At 41.4% G+C, this 20,810-nt stretch overlaps 1 protein-coding gene across 3 annotated transcripts; it reads left to right on the top strand.

The window, feature by feature from the left end:
* Positions 1-4,135: 4,135 nt before the first annotated feature.
* Positions 4,136-19,419, top strand: LOC145440813 (monocarboxylate transporter 2-like). 3 transcript variants are annotated; one of them, XM_080318582.1, is made up of 7 exons: positions 4,432-4,566; positions 7,338-7,587; positions 9,090-9,233; positions 9,288-9,748; positions 11,105-11,256; positions 15,091-15,332; positions 16,579-17,449. In XM_080318582.1, the coding sequence occupies exons 2-7, from the start codon at positions 7,575-7,577 to the stop codon at positions 16,725-16,727; spliced, it is 1,161 nt and encodes a 386-aa protein (XP_080174708.1). In that variant the 5' UTR covers positions 4,432-4,566; positions 7,338-7,574; the 3' UTR covers positions 16,728-17,449. The 3 variants fall into 3 exon arrangements, with proteins under 3 accessions (XP_080174695.1, XP_080174701.1, XP_080174708.1); XM_080318569.1 differs by lacking the exon at positions 7,338-7,587 and having other exon boundaries at positions 4,136-4,566; positions 16,579-17,451; XM_080318575.1 differs by lacking the exons at positions 7,338-7,587; positions 16,579-17,449 and adding an exon at positions 19,137-19,419 and having other exon boundaries at positions 4,142-4,566.
* The last annotated feature ends 1,391 nt before the right edge of the window (positions 19,420-20,810 follow it).

Raw genomic sequence — 20,810 nt, 5'->3', positions numbered from 1 at the left:
GGTTTTGATTTTGTTGAAGCCGCGGCCCTTTCTGCCAGTTCTTTCCATCCTTGTGAGTGCTTTCTTTCGTCGGGTCTTTTTCTGGACAACGGCAACGACGGGCGAAGAGGAGCCCAGATAAACCTCCGACGGCAATCGAACTGGGACCACCAGATTGGAAGCGGAGTTATTGCCGTCGAAAAATTCGGATTTGAATAAAATGGTATTTACGGTGACCGATTCTTTGTTTATTTATTATAGTTGTGGTCACCGCAAATACTATTTTATTCAAATCCAAATTTTTCGACGGCAATAACTCCGCTTCCACTGGTTGGAATTGAACCAAATTTGGTGAGCATCGTTTCTATAGACAGCCTAACACTTTCATGGGGTGAACAAAAAATTTTCAAATTTTTCATTATTTATTTTTATATAATAAATAGAAACTTTCTTCTCCTGTAGCAAAGCGGTTACTGGCTGGAATTGAAGCAAATTTTGTGTGTAGGCTTAAATTAGGTAACCTAACAATTTTATCAAGTAGCCAGTACGATTTGAGAAAAAAAGTCATTTTTGAAGAGCCCTAATGTAGGTACAATCTGGACCAAAACAGCAATTCGTCCCCCACTCCAAACGCTGGTATTGGTAGGCTTGTAACCAAGTCACAATGTTCCGAGTCACAAGTCAATCTCACATTTATAGTTTTCACGCGAGTCAAGTCGAGTCATTTTTAATTAACTCCTGAGTCAGGTCTGAGTCCAAGTCAGCTAGTATAGGGTCGAGTCCGAGTCATAGTGTTTGACTCGAGTACGAATCCAAGTCGTTATGTTCACAGATCAGTTTTCCGATGAATCCGGTTCAACCCACTTTTTTCCACTCTTCTCGAGTGATATAGAATGGCTTGTATTCATAATATAGTAATTTTCATCAGTTTCCACAGTTTACGGCCCTATTTTCAAGTGTCAGGACTGATAGTCGAAATACAAAAAATGTGGTAACTTCACTATTCTTCGAAGTTACATGGAAGGTCTCTCTTGGCTGTTCTAGTCTCGAGCCATAGAGCGCGGCTACTGACAATGGACACATACCCAAAGTTTTGGCCATGGTCATTCTTCAGTAGTGCACTTTGTGGAGTTGCATGTTGGCCGAAATTGCATACGTCTTTTGGTGTGTCGTGGCGGGGTAATGACCGCCACCGAAATGGCTATTCCTATAAATCATGCATGCTTTTTTTCTTGAGGGGAGAGGTATGCGTTTCAAAATCAAGCTATTTAGAGACATTAAATCCCAAAGCTCGAAGAGAATTTTCAAGTTCATTAACTCTCTCGAAAATACTCTATAATAATTTATGTTGATTTACGAAATACTTTTGAGTTCCCTTAAAGCTCGCTCCCGGTCCTATTGGGGAGTTTAGGTTGTGGCAGTTACGGACCTGGCAAGAATGCAAATCGTTGGGTGCGACGAATAGTCCTGCATAGAGTTGGGCAATGGGTGCATTATGACGTAACACGCAAATGACTCATAATTTATGAAGAAAGTTTTTATCTCATTACACCTTTTCATCGCAAGCCTTATATTGTCTTCCAATATCTCTTCGGAAATTAGTTCTAAGAAGCAAAACAAATGTATTCGTGAGTAATCGACTACTTCCTGATTTTGCGGTAATCGTAATCGCGGGATTCACAAGTAATCGTAATCGCAATCGATTACATTCGTGAAGTAATCACCCCATGTCTGGTCGTATGTTCAATGTTCAATTTTCACACATTAGTACCGAACCTCGGTATGCGAAAAATGCTTGTGAATATTGTGGGTATTCGGCATGCCCGCAATTTCATCATCAGCACAATCTTGTTGGCTAATTGTATACGGATTGTATACCAATTGTATATGAATCGGATGAGCAAATACTCGTTCTTTCGTGATCGTTCTTTAATCGGGACGCGAAATTGGACAGTGTTTATTGAGTATGCAATTATGCATGCTAATTGGAATTCATTATTGCGCATCATCGTCATTCACTCCAGTAAGGATTTTCGAGCGTAAATAGGGGATGACAGAAGAGTAGCCCCAAACCCCATGATATTTTATGTTGAAGACAAGTTACTGATTTGATACGCGATTTCCAATGTCGTGGCGCACAAGACCTATAACGGTGATAGGCGCCACTCTTCTTCTTCTCACAATAAATAAATAAACGCGATTTCCAATTTGTTATCATCTGTTTCGTAAATTCATTCTTGATAACTTCTTCATACTCTAGTATTCCCGGATTATCGTGCACTGTGACTTGTAAATGTGCAATGTGCATATTGCATAGTTTAATTCGTTATGGGCATGGCGCAATGTGCATGGCACAGTGTTTAATTCGATTATTCGATTCGTTTCAACGGGAAAATATTATATTCCGATAATCTTGATCGACACCGGATGGACTGGTAACGAGTGCACCAATATCGAACGTCAAACCATTGGCCATTTGGTATACAAATCGAATTTCTATTGATCACGTCGTTATATCCGCCCATGTTGCTTTTACTACAGTTACAGTTGAATAATAATGGCACATTTAAAGATTGAATTGAGCTGTATGGCTTAATGTTAACGAGTACAGTGCCAGTGTTAAAACGCGGCATCAGAATTTGAATGTTGCACAACAGCAATGGCGCGGAGTAGCGTTCTAGTGCAACTATGATGTTATCGACAATTGACAAGTATTCATTATGTCGTCACAGGCCTACACCTATGTTTTCATGCATCCGATGTTACTGACGGCTGACAGACTCTAGATTACTATAGATAACTAACTTACGGGTAAATTAGTAGTCTATATAGATCAGGGGTGGCCAACCTTTTCGGTTAAAGGGCTAAATGAAATTGACGAATGAGTGCGCTGCCCACTAGCCGCGCGAGAAAATTTTCAAAGTTAATATTATTATTACGTGGATATATTGCGGGTAGACTGTATACCGCCTGCTGGGCTCAGTTTGCAAGGACAAGACTATTCGGCAACTGGAAATATCGATATCGAAGATATAATATACGACAATCATTTTGTGCCTACATTTCATCGTCGACGATGATTCTGCGAGCGCAAACGCGAAAAGACTTTCTCTCGCAATTGCCAAATTTAGACTCAATCGGCTATATCAGGCGTTTTTTCATTTTCAGGTGAGGGTAGGCTACAAAGAAAGAAATTGTGGGACAATTAAACACGCGATGCGTGAAGAAAAATTTTAATACATTTTTAGTTTATTGTAATGTACGACGATTTACTAAAAATATGACTGGACCCTGGGTCTGCCAATGCGTCGGAACTGATATTTTAGTCATCAACATCCCAAGTGTCGCGGCCAGACTAATCACATTTTTGTTTGACCTTGCAAGTTCACAATCTGAGCAATTCAATATCGATAATATAACAGGAAATTCGATAATTTAATGGGAAATTAGCTCGCGGGCTACTCAAAACCTTCTCTCGGGCCACATATGGCCCGCAGGCCGCGGGTTTCCCGGCCCTGATATAGACAGATACTTCGATAGTTTTCAGAGTCGGAGCCGGAGCTGGAGCGGGAGCAGTGGTAATGATGCGGCTCCGGAGCTGGAGCCGGAGCTAATGTATGATAGAAGAAAGCGCCGGAGCTGGAGCAATGCAAATATGCGGCTGCTCCAAAGCTCTGGTTGTAATTGCGTAGTTACAAAAGAATTAGTTGCTCAACAACTAGAAGACGTTTGCCTGACATAGGAGCATGCGACACAATGAAATACGACAGATCAGCATGCGAAACGTTAGCATGCGTCACTTCGGTATGTGGTTTCACTACCCCAAAACAGTGTCTAACCCCCACCCTCCCCCGCCTAACCCTGAAATCAGCATTTATATATATCCGAATCCCAAACCTAACCCGAAACCAATCCTCAATCTTCACCATACCCAACCCTAATCCCAAATTTTACCCACGTGCTCAAGTGTCCCCTGCCCAATTGACGCATGCTATTATGCCACATGCTCTTATGTCCACGGACCGTAGAAGACGCATCGTCGTTTGGCGTGAAACGTGTTACCAGCGTTCTATTATGTGATGTTATCGCATCCAGAGTCATCATTAATACCAGTAGCCTAGATGATTGCTAGTTAGTTAGTTGCGGATTTTTTAAGGTCATAAGTTTTTGAGATAAGCATTCGTGAGTGTGAGTTCCTTGTGAGAGCTCACTGCATTCGAGAACATTCCGAGTCTCAACACTAGGATCGCTGTTTTCAAAGTGTGTTGTATTGTGTCGCATTGTATTCTCTTGTATAGCAATGTCATTATTGGATTAGTCACTGCCGATCTGCCGTTGTCGCGTGATATCGGATGGAAGGATCCGTGAAAGTTCAATGCGATACCGAGGTCTCTCCACACCGAGTCCCGCCCGACGGGACATGGAGCTGGGTTGTAGTTTGCGGCAACTTAGTCATCGGATTCACAACGATTGGATTTTTTCGCGTGATACCTGTGTTTTTCCGGTCGATTATGGCGGAGTACGACGTGAAATACTCGGACGCCGTTTCGGTTTTAGGACTTTTCACACTCGGCGATGCGATAGGAGGTTTGTATGTGCGCGTAATGCCCCGTGAGAGTGTCATCCGTCGGTTCGTCACAATTTGCATGAGTTCAATTGCATGACTGTCGTACGCGTGACCAAAGTGAGCAAGTTTGGTGGCTTCCAATTCAAATCTTGGTTTTGTGATTTGAATCAAGTTCGAATCCTGAATTCGTTCCGTTGTTTTTTTACGGGTAAACTTATGAACATAATGATCATGGTGACATTCATGAAACTCAATTAAGATATGCTAATTATAATAGCCACTAAGTAGAACTGAGTAAAATCGAGTAACTGAGTAATTCGATTCAAAATCGTGTATTATGAAGTCATAACAATATGGGTGACGTGGAAAGTTCACATTTGTACCATTGTGCCGGTTATTCAACTACAAAAAAATGCCAATTTTTACATTATATTTGAAGAGCTTCTTGGAGGTACAGAACTTCAATTGAATACCATATTCATATTGAAATGAAACCGAATGTTTTCGGATGACTTCTTCAGGGGTAATCGCCAGAAAGTAGTAGAAAATTGGAAAGAACATCGCATATCAACAATCGTATCACAAAATATGATGTCACCAGCATGAAATTTCGAATAAGAGAGCGTTCAATGTACTATTATTAGATGGTACACGAACTCCTTTTGTTGACCCAGTGACTGGTATATTATGATATAAGCCGAGAGTGTGTATTTAGTATTTTTTTCGGCCGTACTTATATCATGTCACTTTGTGACAAACTGCTGTGGGTTGTCAACGACTTCACCGTCATTTCATTTCTATATACGCGTGTGGCTTTTCACTACATGTTTCCTGTGTTGGGATACGACTAATCGGGGTTTACACCTTACAACAGTGGAAAATAGTATCGAAACTATAATTCTCGTCGGTAAATTATCTCTCATTGGCAAGGATCGTATAAGATCAGTACCCGAAAAAACTATCCCGTACTACTCGACTCGAATCATTGTGCCCTGTCATACTAATAAGCATATTAATCGTACCGAAGAATAAGAAAAGTACTGAAAAATAACCAATAATATTTTTCCAAGCAAATGAGAAATAATGATATACTAAGGCTTATAATACGGATGACATAAGTACAGATTAGAACTTGAATAATCCTAAATTGAATTGATCGAATTTAAATCGTGTTCGAAATATACAAACATCAACTTTTATACGATATTATATGATTCTATGAATCAAAAAATGCCCAAAATTTTGCTTGCTAATCGAAATCCTAATCAGATAAATCAAGATGAAGACTAATACAATATTGTGTATGATATCTATCCAGGTATAATTTGGATTTTGAAAATCTAAACGCCGATATTTCTAATCTGAATAACAATTTAAGGGAAAATCCAATCCTGGATTCATAAAATCCTAGGTTTCTCATAACATCGATATACCGCGAGACCATTTGTGTCTAAAAACGGGTAGATATGGGGCCGTAGCCATCTCTAAGCTATAATATTATGTTTGCCACCACGATTTTAATTCATGCAGCACGCAAGGATGTTTATACTGCTTTGCAACTAAGTAATATATAAGTCTCAAACATCCCTTGAGTAACTACTAATGATCCCAGCTCGGATTGAACAACAAAATTTACCAGTTTGCGAAATCGTATAAAGGTATAGCCTAAGCGTAAAAGTAGCATATGTACACTGCGCAGTAAACCATGCAATCGAATCCGACCATGTTGACAATTTTAACATGAGGTTGGAATTGCTTTTAACAAAACATATCATCATGCTCATGCACAGTGCGCAATACAATCGATTTGCGTCCATTCAATGCAATTTTTTTGTAGAACGGCGGACTTTATAATATGCACTTAACATAATTCGGCATGTAGGAAACTAAACTATTACATGTTTGATAATCCACGCATTTTTGTGATGTGGTGTGCTATACGTTTTTGTTACTGCTTGTTTTCACCGTTTTAATTTCTCGTTAATCCTATGTGAACTCCTTGTTGTAAATTTCGTTTAAGACTCCTAACATCATCACCGTTTTACGCTAATATTAACATAACAGCGTCTTTGAAACACCCTATATTCATATTAACGAAAGCACACCTGCGAACTCAAAAAAGACACAGACCGGTGGCTAATAATTAATGTCCTAAATAACCAAAATCTGTACACGACATAATATACAAAAGAGCGCGAGATGTCACGTTCACCTTTGGCAAAATTTTGCTTACGAGATACCAGCGTTTCATAATTCATTCGAGGCTGAAGCAAGAAACGATTTTCCTGGATTCGAGCTATAGACTTACAAATAGAGTTGCATTAAAACAAATGGTTGTTTAAAGCACTTTGTTTAAATCATGTTTTAAATTTAAACAGTGTTTTAAAGGCCTTTTAAAAACAATTGTGTTCTTTCTAAGTTGTTTAATTGTGTAAATACTTTCCATAAACATGTTGTGTGAGGTGAGCCAACGGACGATTACCACCCGATATAGCTGACGTATGCGATATGGGATGGTTGGAACCCTCTTAGTACGTAGATATTTCGTCGAAGGAGCGATATTTACCCTACATTTTCAATTGTCCATGCCAATCTACTATGACGTCACAATTGAATATCCGTGACGTCATGGTTTAAAAATTAAATTAAAAACATGTTTCAAACAAGGGCCTTGTTTTAAACGTGTTCGTTTTTAATCCCACAGAAGCGTTTCTCGTGTGTTTAGTACATGCATTGTATCTGCTTCAAGCTCCAATCTGATGTTGCCACTACTGAACTCTTGTCATTGCAGATTTAATGTAGAACGCATCTCATTCGCACTAACATGCCTGGCCTGGTGCTTTCGCCGAAGGGCGAAGTGTTGCCCGACACGCTGTGGTCTTGGGTTGTAGTCGGTGGTAATTCGATTATTGGAGTCACAAGCCTTGGATTTTTCCGAACCTATCCCGTCTATTTTCTCCATGTCATGTCCGAATAGGGCGTTGAGTATGCCAATGTGGCGTCACTGCCGGGATTATTTACCTTTGGAATGGCCGTCGGATGTAAGTTTCCCGATCATCTTGTTTTACTGATTTTCATCCTGTATGTACTGGACCTGTTTTCGAATGGATTTGCGTACCGTACCGTGTTGATGTGATGAACCTTGATTTTGTGGTAATTGTGACATGCTTAATTTCTGGTGTTTCTCAATCCTATATCAGCGAAACATGGGCAGAGTAGACTATAATTTTACTGTCTTTAAATTTCAGACATACGCCACTAAACATTCTCTTGTGCAAGTGCAATTAGTCTCATAGAATGTTATTTCGTCCAATGTGCAATACCGTATAGTCCCATCTTGTTTTTAAAATGTTCTCTGATTTTGAATTTGTGGCAGCTTTTACGACATCGCCATTCCTACAAATTCGGGTTTCTACCTATGATGCAGGCCAAAAGTCGCCACTGATGTCGGTCACTCAATTTCGTAAAAGTTATTAATATTATTCATTTATTAGGCCTACTTACGAAAGGCCTCTACCATAACAGAGGAATATTTCCAGACGCGTCCAAGATATATGCATATATGAGCGACCCGCCCGAAAATACTCAATCAAACATATCTGAAAGTGGAAGCTTGCCAAAGGATTGTTTCTTTCATAGATCTAATGATCACGATTAATTTCAAAATCCAAATCGCAGCCCGCTCCGCATTGCATACCTATGTAAGACACTGTCTCATGAATAGTGTCCCTTATTGTCCGAATTGACCATTACTTTCCGATTGATTCAATTCACTGCTTGCCCCAATTTGAAATCGAGAATGTTTAGAAGTATTATGGGTATTTGGTATTAACGAACATTTACATTCTATAATATCACCGTCGCATTCAACACGAATCTTACTCACCAGCGATTGGTATCATTAAATTAACAAAACATTTCGTGCGTATCGCCTGAGTTCCCGAGCCGGAGAGAGAGAGAGATATGATATTCTTTTTCGCCTGCACCATCGAGATGCTTTGACGACGGAGTTGCGATACGGCCCCATGCGCCCCTGTTTTTTTTCTCCTCCTCCTCCTCCATACTATCCGTGGTTGCTGAGCGCCTAGCAGGATAGCTGCGGATACTAATTTTCGAGTCTTTGGGATGACCCGGCCGGGGATCGAACCCACGACCTACCGCTCGAGAAACCGGACGCATAACCATTACACTATCTCGCTCGGACTTCAGAATCTCAACCTACGGTGATAAAGGCTCTTCGTCGCCATCCGATCAGCGTACGCGTTGTCTTACAAAAGTCACAAAACGACTAGTGGGCCGTGCTATATACAGGTCGGCATCTCAGTAATCATTCAAAACAATATCGCCGCATCGGCTTAGTGTAGAAAGACCATTGCTAGCGAAACGCCATCAAGACGAAAACGACTACGGAATTTCACTGTAACAATAACTGCATGAAGTCCTATAATGGGACACGGTAATAATTGCGTGGTTATAAGTTCGCGGGGCAACGATCTCATATATGAAACCTACTTACGACCGGCGTTGTAATTCTCTTCCATAGGTTTCATATTACCAGTATTGACAAGGAAATTCGGAAGTAGAAAAATATGCGTCGCGGCCGGCCTGGTTCAAAGCATATCAAACATCATCTCGTCGCAAGTGCACTCGTTTATCGTAATGCAAATATGCACAGGATTTTTGACAGGTAACTCGCATTGCACCAACATCCACCAATGTTTTCTGCCATCGTTTGGTTCAGGGCTGGCGACCGCAATATTATATTTCACTATGATGTCATCGTCCAGCCGGTACTTCGTGAAACACCGGGCGAAAGCGACAGGAATTTCCACGCTCGGAATACCTCTCGGGACTTTATTTCTAGCCCCTGCTACGGCTAAACTCATCGAAATCTACGGATGGCGTGGGGCTTTACTGATCATGTCAGGAATACTGTTGAACTCTTGCGTGTCGGCAGCGCTGTACATACCGGTACAGCTGCCCGAGAACACGTCTCGCAAAAAGTCGATCGCGAAGGACCCTGTTACGTCACACGCGCCGGAAGACGGGCTGTTGCCCAAGACGACAAGAAAACTGTCTAGGCGGCAATCTGTAGCGAACTACGCAAACCAGAAGATGAAAGTGTTCGTGGAATATCATTTGTTCAAGTCTATATCATTCGATGTCGCGCTGCTCAGCTCCGTGTTTTTCTTCTGTGGATATGTAAGTCACTGTTACTATTTGAAATATGACTGTGGGGTCTGGATGAAATCTCTATAATGCAACGGTAATCGGTAACTAGCCTACTTCTGCTTTTTCCGAGCACTCAAGTAGGTATTGCCTACGTGTACCACTTACTCAAGTAGTTTTGGTTTTACAATACTCCCACTTCTTTTACTTTAGAATAATATATTCATCATATTGAAATAAACCCGAATATTTTCGGTTGACATGTCACTCCCAAGTAGGGCTGGGCACAATGATTCGAGTACTCGAATCTGAATGGAGTATTAATGATTCGAGTCGACTAGTAAAGGACGATTTTTTCGAGTGCTGAAATCGCGCACTTCTTGCAACTGAAAGTTAATTTACTAACGAGAATTTTAGTTTTGATACTGGTTTCCACTGAGGACGGCTTAAAACCTTGATTGGTCGTATCGCAGCATACGAGACATAGTACAAAGCTACTAACGTTACTGGAAATAACACATTTTTAAATTCATGATCATCCCACATGGTGGCATGAAATGTGCATATGTGTACCTTGACATAATACATTCTGTTGTGACGTCATAATGAGTGATTCTCGAATACTCGACTCGAAGTGTAATACGTGATTCAGAATCGAATCACTCAGGTACTCGATTTTGCCCAGCCCTACTCCTAAGTGCACTCCTAAGGTGTAATCGTCAGTAACTAGTAGAGTACCTATATTGGTATGAGCATTATGTATATCAACAACCGTATCACCAAATATGACGTAAACGGCATGAAATATCTATTATTTGGCTTTTTTTAGACAAAATTATTTGCTTTTTACACTTTGGATTTCGTACAGTAGGAAGTAGTTTATTATTATGCTTGTGTCACTTTTGTGAGTGAAATTGCTATGACAACTAGGCGAAAGAGCCCCTGTATCACGGTTGCTGAATGTATTTCTGAAAAATGCAGTTGTTTGTATGGTGCTAAGCAATGACTATGACTAATCAGTAATCACAGTGGTCGGAATTTTCATTGTGATATTTCGCCTGATCGAGATGGTAATTTTCACTCATAAAGGTGTATCAATGGCTGTTAAGTAGATGTGGAAGCAGTATTAAGAGATATCCACTTTAGTATAGGTGAAAGTCTGGAGTCGACCAAAACCTACTGGGGTACTGCGAGTACTTCGTTCCTAATCATATCTGGCCATAGGCTATGCATTGTGACATAATCGTCGCGATGAACCGAATTTCAAGTCAAACTTGTCACAACATCGCTTCTCACAACTAAACGGTGGATACCAATCATGCACGAATCCTACACTTATACATTTAGTATCAAATACTAATTTTGTCTAAATCCATTTCAAACTCGCAGGTAGGCGCGAATACCTTTCTGGTAACGTTGGCGCAAGAACACGCGGGCCTGGGCAATTTCGAAGCCTCCACCATGCTGTCGATGGTTGGCGCGGCCGAATGCGTTGCCAAGATTGTCACGGGATTTGTGGCCGACGCAAAATGGGTTAACAAGTAAGTGTGACTCTTAATGCAAGGTCACATTGTATGAGTTAATAGTTATAGAGAGCCGGTACGCCAAATATATTACAATTTCACATCTCAGTGATGTAACTCCAGTAAGAAATGGACGCTTTATTAGAGAAGGCGTCGGCAAACCCTTTCGTTATACGGACCGGTATATAAATGAATTGACCATCACGTACCGATCTTCAAAAATCACAAACGTTCAACTTTGAAATATTGCATGGCAATTTATAGCATGGAGCGTTGGTGCTTGACGTAGATAGCATTGCCTATTTCTGCACCTTCCTTGTCCAATGACATATGCACATCATGCACTCATGGTATGTATATTGTATAATGTATATGCATGCACTGATCGCACTGATCATGTGTAAGGATATGATGGGTCGGTTTATATGCCGAAAAGACATCAAGGACAAGTATATGTAAAACATCTTATTAATGGATTGAGAGAACACACTATAAAACATTGGTTCTACTAAATCGCTGTTTCGCGGAGCAAGGGGCCCCGAGGAGGTCAATACGCACACTGAGCTCACACATATGATTTAAGCTGGGCAGAGCCGAGGCTGGAACCAGCAACCAGCATTGGTGTCGCTAAGCACTCTGCGTCACACGCTTCCCCACTCAATTCTGTATATTAGGCGGGAGATTTACAAAAAGCAAGAGATCTAGAGGCACAAAATCTCGCGAAGCGCGAAATAAATTAAAGTTGAATCAAACAACTCCAAATAATCTACTTTATGTTAATTTATAGAGATTTACGAAATATGTGGTGACATGGCCCCTTTCGCTGTCACTTGCTACGCCAATGATTTGAAACTGTTGCTTAGTTGTGATCAACACCCCAAATTCCGCGGTAAGGCTAATCAAAGGTTTGATTGACCTTGCATTCACAATAAATATGCTGGGCAATTCTTCTTTTGATAATATACATAATCACGAATATTACCGTGCGTCGACTCAAAACCTTGTCGCGGGCCAAGGGTTGACCACCCATGTTTCAAACATTTTATGGTAGGTTATTCGCGACCCCAGAAACTTGTGTCGCGGACCCAAAAGGTTCGCTGAACCTGGGGTTACCATGTGTCATCCTTTGGGAGGATTTGTCCTTCTTTTTCGGGTTTTTGAAAATGTCCTTCGAGGACGCCTAAATGTCCATATTTTGGGCAATTCGCCCTTCTTTTCAGCTTTAGAGCTAAGATAGTGAGTAGATCGATTGTAAATGGGCATAAAAGACGCTAAATAGGAAATTCGTGGTTCGAACGAAAGTGACGATCCTTTTTTTAGTCAACCAACGGACAATGTGAAAGAAAAAGTGTATTTCTGGAGTTGGAGCCTTTCTTTAGTCAACCAGCCACGAAGTGGGAAAAATTTACCATTTTTTCTGGATTTTCCTCCGGTATTCTAAGCTTGGAAATTTTGAACAAGTGTCCTCCTTTCCCGAATTCAAAATATGGTAACCCTAGCAGAACCCAGTTTGGTAGCCACTGATGTTGATGTTATCGCAACCAAATCGAACAGCTCACAGCATTCTCTCCATTTCACCAAAGGCAATTTACGGCAATCTTTAGACTGGCTTGTCGAGCGCAAAACTTTATAAAAGTGCAGGATAAAATTTATATTTTCATGATCAGTCCCGCATTGTTTTCTGTTGATACCAGTTTGACCACTGGCCATTGACTTTCATCTCAAAGAATAGCGCATGGGAAATGCGGTTTCCGCCCAACCTTCCATACCGCAGCATTGGGATTGTTCGGCGATCTATACACCAAATAATCCGAAGGACGTTGCGTGTTGCAGAAGTCCATCAGTTCGGCGCAGGCCTGCGAGACCTTAATACAATGTTCCTTTGTACTTAATTCGTGTTGTAGCTCTTTTATATTCTTCTCTGCCTGACCTATTTCCAGTGCTGACATAATGTTACTTCAGCTGAGATGCTTGATCATAAATATTTCAATGGCTATGGTACCGCTCGCTGCCCAAAGAGGAAATATTGGTTATAGTTACACCCTATAATTTACCGTCCTATGATGTGCCATGGCGATCATCAAAATTGCAACTTCCGCTGTCTAACACATGCCCTTACGATAAAACAACGTCCTTGTGAAAACTTCACTGAAGATCTCGTTAGTCGTTAGCTGTATAACTTCCACGGCTATAGGTATAAGCCTACGCGCAGTTGGCAGCTATCCGTCGTAATTTCGTGATACGTGACGACGCGTCATGCGAGGCACTTTGCATAAAGCTCACTGTCTGAAAGAGCGACCCCGGTGGAATACCTAGCACCGGAAGCAGCTGATAGCTGGTAGCCACGCGAGAGATTGGTCCCGGTTAGGCCGTGGCACAACCGAGTTATTAAAGTCTGAATCGAGTCACCACATGATTGGTATTTCGTCTGTCAATCCTGATACTTGGAAAATAGGGCCAAAAACTGTTAGGACTGAGGAAAGTTACGATATTTATGAATGCGAGCCATTCTATATCCCTCGAGCAGAGTTGAAACAAGTTGGTGGAACCGGATTGAACTGAAAACTGAACAGTGGACACAATGCCTTGGACTCGGACTTGAGTCACAACACTATCACTAGGAATCGACCCTCTACTCACTGACTTAGACTCGGACTTAACTCGGTGTTGAATTCAAAATGACTCGGACTTAACTCGGTGTTGAATTCAAAATGACTCGACTTGACTCGAGTCAAAACTATAGAAATGAGATTGACTTGTGACACGGAACCTTGGGACTTGTTAAAACCCTGCCACGGGCTCCACACCAGACTGAAGCATCCCAACGGCCTCAAGTTATGCCGTGATGCCGTTCTCTCAAAATTGCGAATAAAGTTAGACTCAGTTCTGCATATAAGACTTCTTTTAAATTTTTTGGAGTTTTACGAAAAGCTAGAACTCTTGAGGCACAAAATTGTGCGAAGCGCAGAAACACTCAGTTTATATCAATCGGCCGCGATTTTCTCTACTTTGTTTTAATTGACCATGGTTTACGAACAAGAGGGTATATCTCAGGGTTGTTATGACTCGAGTCGGACTCTAGTAACGATTTTCTGATTACTCGACTTGACTCGAGTCATTTTCTCAAAATGCGGAAATGACTCGAGTCAATCTGTGCATTGACTAAACTTGGAATCGTGTCATTGTGCATGACGCGAACCAAATCATATGACTCGAGACTCAGACGGCCAAGACCGACATTTCATTGTAATTTCAAAGAACAGTAAAGTAACCACACTGTTGGGATTTCGTCTATTGGTGCTGGTACTTGAAAATCCGACCAGAAACTGCTAAAAGTGAGGGAAATCAGTATATTATAAATGCGAACCATTCGATATCACCAAACAGATTTATAAAAAGTGGGGTTAACAAACTGGAAACTGAGCAGTCAACACAATGACGTGGACTCAGACACGAGTCATATTAGCATGACTCGGACTCGACCCTCATCTAGTTCTCGCTGACTCGACTCGAATCAAAACTATAAAAGTGAGATTGACTTTTGACTCGGAGCCTTGTGACTTGGTTTCAACCCTGGTATGTATGGCCCCTGTCGTCGCACCTGTTTACGCTAATGCTTCGAATTGATTGCTTTTCAGTGACCCACATCCCAACTTTCACCGTCAGCCTAATCAGAGTTTTGGTGGACCCTGCAAGCTCATAAAAATATGCGGCAATTCATTTTTTGATAATATCACTAATTTTGAGAATTATCATGCATGCCACGGGTTGGCCACCCTTGAATTAGACGCCTACTTGAGTGTACAGAAAAAGTACAAGTACTTCGTTACTGACTACCTCTACATGTTACAGGTGCATACTTGTCGCTGCTACGTCACTCGTCGGCGCTGTCTGCGTATTCGCGATGACCTTCTGCCAATCGTACTGGAGTCTGGCGTCCGCTTCGTTCCTTTACGGCTTCTTCGTGACAGCCTACGTCGGCATTATCGTGGTGATATTTTGCGATATAGTGGGACCGCATAACATAGCCGCCGCCGTGGGATATCAAGGGTGCATATACAACTGCTTTTTGGCGTTGAGTTTGTTTTTAATGGGTAAGTTGGTGCGTAAGTATTGTCGATTTCATTAGACAGCTGCAGATTTCATTTTTTTAACAGAGGTGTTCGAAGTATTAGGAGTAGAAGTATTGATTCGCAAGTCATGTGGAAACTGTGACCGATAACATAGCGTAATGGTAGAGCGTCCGGCTTCTTGAACGGTAGGTAGTGGGTTCAATCCCGTCCGGGTCAGACCAAAGACCCGATTAGTAACACTGGTATCCATGGTCTCTCCACTTGACCCAGAATTACTGGGATAGCATGGATGAATGGTGCTAGACTTAGAAAGCCTGCCTTACAAGGGTATATCTACACCTTCCTTGTCCAGCGACATATGCACATGATGTGCTCCATGGTATGCATATGCACAGACCATTTATATCGTAAGTCTTTGTATATGCCGCAAAACGTCAAGGACAAAAATACACAACGCCCAGAAGTAGAAATAGAAAATGAAGCTCTCTGAAGTTCTCCTGTAAATTGTTTCAACAAGTATTTTCCGCAATTGCAACCTGCATCTTCGTGACTAACGCAGAATCATAACAGACACTACAAAGGCCGGGCAAAATGATTCGAGTACTCGAATCTGAATCGAGTATTAATCCTAATGATTCGAGTCGAGTAGTAGAAGACGAATTTTTTCGAGTACTGAAATTATACGATCCTCGCCACTGAAAGTTAATTTGTCAAGGAGAATTAAAGTTACGATGCTATTTCCCACTTTGGTAGCCTTGAAACCTTGATTGGCCGTATCGCAGCATTCAAAACAAAGTAAAGCGCTACGAACGTTACTAGAAACGAGGCATTTTCGAAGTCATGATCATCCCACAACATTGTCACGAAGTGCAATGAAATCGGTACGGTCGAAAAATACCGAAGTATCTTTACTGCGATGGATAACAGGCATTATATTCTTTGTGGTAGCATATGAGTGATACATGAGTGATAATGAGTGATACACTCGACGCGAGTATCCGAAATTTGCTATAATACTCAGAAAACTAGAAGTGCTTCATTGCTGATCACCTCTGTGTTTGATGTGTATTGGTTTGGAGTTGTATTGTTTCGGTGTTTTGTACCAATCAATTGAAATCTGCTGCTCGTGATGGCAAGCTAAAATCACCGGCGCAGCCAGCATTTGAACAAAAGATGTATTTTACCATCTCAACTTGCTGTCTGTATATGCCAGAAATGATCCTTAAAGTCACGTCACTGTAAGCAAAAAGTGCCCCATCCCCCACAGATTTTCAACTGCCCCTCTCAAATTCGTATGCTGGCTATGGATGTGCATTCGAGGTTGATTTAAGGCCAAACGTAGGGCAACCCAAACCGGCTTACAATGTGACTGATCTGGATCAGCCCTTTCAAATGCAATCCGTTGATTCGAGTTGAATCACCACGGCGGTGTTAATTTCCTTATTGGTACATTGTTCCAGGGAAAGGCTGCTTGGTTAACAATTTTCCAATTAGTGATTTATTGCATGATAGAACGTGCGAATCAATCTCGCCCGCGAATTTACCTTTTTACTAGGGTTGGTGTGAACGTGAGGTTCACGTTCGCGTTTTGTCTATGAACCTCAGAAATTTAGAGGTTCACGTTCACAAACGGGCCTTGGTAGGTTCTGCACTGTGAACCTTTTTCATATGTTACAAATTTCCACGTCATTATAACATCTTTGGTTGAAATTCCTTTCATTTCAACTGCGGGTCACTCTGCAAGGCTATGGCACTGGTAGTGTAGAAAAAAAACACTTAACTAGCATGCACCTTGCCAATCTCAAAAATTTCACTTGCTTTGGTACAAAAGTTTGCTCGAAATATCCAGTTTCCTGTCTGTGAAGTTTAGGGACCGTAATCACGCAACATCGAGATCGGAATACGCTACATGTTAGTATAGTCAGCGAATGATGCTTATTCAACCAATCAATGAAATTCATATAAAGACATCGTTGTCTTATGTAAAAAATCTAGCATTATAGGGGGTCCATCTTGATTTGATGTGTTTATTGAATCATAAAACCAAATCCGTGTGATTGGGGTGTGGGCTACTCCTGCAAAACTTGTTAATGGGATAATATCGGTAGCAAGTAGAAACCCGTTTACTCTCTGCTCAATATCAATGTAGCAATACTCAGACACCGAATACACGGCCTGGACCGTTAAGGCGTAAGCTTATCTATTTCCTTGCAAGTCTTCGACCAAATTGTTGGCAAAGCGAAGGAAGTTATTAATTTATGGGATTAATATGTCATTGGATTTTTCCAGTTGATACATTTGGCGACGGTTAAAAAGTCAGTATGTACCTCATCATTGTGATATGATGTGGCTCGAGTTGTCGCTAGGTAACGTACAATGTACCTTAATATATCAATTCCCTAAAAGGTAGGGTTGAAATTAGCAATATGACGTCACGTGACGTCATGAGGTTCACGTTTGCGTTCACACGAACCTGAACCTTTCAGAGGTTAACACCAGCCCTACTTTCTCGAGTAGTACCATTTACTCAAGTGACTACGTTTTTAGGATACTTCGACTACCGCATCATAGTTTTTCGGGAAAACTACTTATAATCTGCGCTTAGTAATTTGAAAAGTAGAAAGTACTTTTGGCAAAGAATTACATCACTTGGATGACTGCAATTGTCATGGCAACTGGGTGGAATTGCCCCAGTATCGCCGTAACCGAATATTATTTGGAAAAGTGCAACCATGTGTAGTACCATTAGTCACGTTGCGTTAGTCTCTAAGATCCCTGCAATTTCAGAAAGTACACTCTTAGCGAAAAAGAGTGTGTATCTCCACCCGTGTACCACCCCTGATATACTAGATTATATATACGGATACACACATGGCACACGAAACCAGAACCGACCTCACGCTTATACCGCGGTATTAATCCAGTACGACATTTCAATCCAAATTATGCACGCTCGTATGCACGTAGCACGTATGATTTACGTATTTTAAGTAGGATTTATGGCCGCGATGTAATTCTGAGCTAGGTTCTGTTTTCGCGTGCCGCACATTCTGGCCTTTTTCGCGTTGTTGTTTATGGTTGCTATGGGGTTTGTTGACCACTATATGGTCATGTAAAACAGGCCAATTTTCTTCATTTAGATTCCGTATCTGCCGACTTGTAGCACAGCCCACTTGTTGTTGTTTTTTGTGGTAATCGATGTGTTTGTCGACTACTATGGTCAATGATCATATACACCAGGCCAATTCTCTTCATTTTTATTCCGTTGTTGCGGACGCGAACCCGCAACCCATCGGTGTCGCAGCTGTGGATTATGCCATTACACGCTATCTCACCACCACCGCCCACTTCTAGGATTTTATAAGACATCTCACCTACTATGGTCATTGGTCATTTACACCAGGTCAGTTTTTATTCTGTAACTGCCGACTTGTAGCACGGTCCACTCCTAGGCATTTATAAGACACCTCTTACGCGGATGTATGGCGAGGAGGCGAACCCGCAACCCATTGGCGTTGCAGCTGTGGATTATACTACTATACGCTATCTCGCCACCCGGCCCTTTCGGTAACAGTGTACCTACCTTCAATGCATCGCTAAGATATGCGGTCATCCATACAAATCGAGCTCATGAAACTACTTACTTGAGTAAATTTCAGACTTCCATTTTCTACTTCACTTCAAGTAGTTTTGACAGGTCTTGGAAATCTCTCCTTGTACTTGTAATTGAGTAGAACGTTAAACAATGACCGATATCTATCTACTTGGGGTCAAACAAATCTGCCTCCGTCTAAAATCAATCTTATAATTTGCCTTCTCTTGCAGGCCGACTCGTGGATGCTACAGACGACGCCAGATATACATTTTACACTTCATCAGGCCTGATTATTGCTGCCTCAATATGTGTACTGATTGTTTACGTTCGTTTAAAGAGAAAGGTATTGATCTAAGTGCAATATTTTATAAGCCTCATCCTCGGCACAGGCGTGTCTCTGAGAATTGTAATTTCGCCTTTTCGGCAATAGCTTTATATATGAGATTTTGCGTAGTACTTTCTTTCCACAGTCGATTTTATCACGTTGAAAACAAATATATTTCGTGAAATTCAGTCCTCTTTTGTTTTTGAGAATTTAAGCATGTGTCTTGTGAGCAGGTTTTAAAAGTGTACAGCACAGTGGCGACTCGTGACAATATCGGGTGGTGGGGCAAGGGCTGCAAGCGACTTTTTATCAAGATGACGTCACAATGGCGTTTTCCAACGTAAACAAGTAACTTAATGATGGTACAGTAACATGAATTTGCCGGTAACAGTGATTTCAACCTTAACGTATGTGCCACGAGAGGTCCGCCGGTGAGCTGTGACTTGAAGTGTGGTAACTGTGTAAACGGCGTACGGAACAAAGATTCAACACGGTTCATGTTCGCACTATACCTGACTAATTATCTGCAGAAATGGAAATGACTATTCCTCGAGAGATAGCGTAAGCCTAATTGGAAAGGTCAACGAGTTCGGACAGATACGCAATTGTTATCTCATAGATTGGGCCTGTCATATTGAATCCAAAACATCATTCTGAAGAACTAAGAATAGCAGCCTCGGAAATTCGGTCTCGGTACAGCATAGATTTTGGCCATGAAACTGGAGACTGTAACACGACACATACGGCTTTATTACTGTCTATAGGTCTGCTGCGAAATCGCGTTTGGAAAATATATTACCGAATAAATACGTGGATGAAAGCCTTAAACTTAGCACACTGTTACATGACATCATCGAGAAGTGGCCTCATGGCCCTTATCGGTATGGTACACTGTCAAAATTAATGCGAACAGACCAACACCGAATTTTGCGTAAAATTTACTGAGGAATAGGCTGATCAAGTGATCAGCTGTTAGGCGCCATCGAAAACGAAATAGCTATCGCGCTTGACAGGGAGGGGGTTGTAAGCAAATGGCGTGAAGGCCACAATTTCACGGTGAAATTGACATTGGATAATACAATATCAAATTAAATATTTGAATGCGAACTGAGAATGATATCATCATAGTGTCCGATATGGTGTCGACACAAGCAAATCTCACGGTTCAATGAAATTGTATCACGTCACAATTTCCATTTGGCTACAGGCAATTTGACGGTTATTTTTGACCGGCTTGCCGAGCAATAAATTTGATGAATCGGGTATCAATCGAAAGCTAACTTTGCACTGATTACGAAAATATAAATTTTATTCCACTCATGGCCCTGGAACCCCCACAATCAGCCCCAAATTATTCATTGTTGAGTAGATTGGCAGTGTGACGCAACAATGCTGTCTGGCAAAACGAGTGAGAAACTCAAGAGGAAGGATGCGGCCGAGCGGCGAGAGTGGGATCAGCTGACGTCGCGGCAATAGCTATGTGCATTGTGGAATTATAGATAACTAACCTAGCTATACTTAGACGGAAGGATCTCTATAAGTTGAAGGATATTGCAGGGAAATTCGTAGGTCCCAAATA

The sequence above is a fragment of the Botryllus schlosseri genome, chromosome 1 (genome assembly GCF_051294905.1).
Source record: "Botryllus schlosseri isolate E-star chromosome 1, Bs_hap1, whole genome shotgun sequence".
NCBI classification, from domain to species: Eukaryota; Metazoa; Chordata; class Ascidiacea; order Stolidobranchia; family Styelidae; genus Botryllus; species Botryllus schlosseri.
This window is presented reverse-complemented; position numbering and strand designations above follow the sequence as displayed.

What these genes read in the sequence shown, in the direction of transcription:
- LOC145440813 (XM_080318569.1), top strand. Translation starts at nt 4,332, where the DNA reads ATGGAAGGATCCGTGAAAGTTCAATGCGATACCGAGGTCTCTCCACAC. An exon ending in ACTCGGCGATGCGATAGGAG is followed by an intron (nt 4,567 to 9,089) that starts GTTTGTATGTGC and finishes TCTCTTCCATAG; the next exon opens with GTTTCATATTACCAGTATTG. An exon ending in GACGCAAAATGGGTTAACAA is followed by an intron (nt 11,257 to 15,090) that starts GTAAGTGTGACT and finishes TACATGTTACAG; the next exon opens with GTGCATACTTGTCGCTGCTA.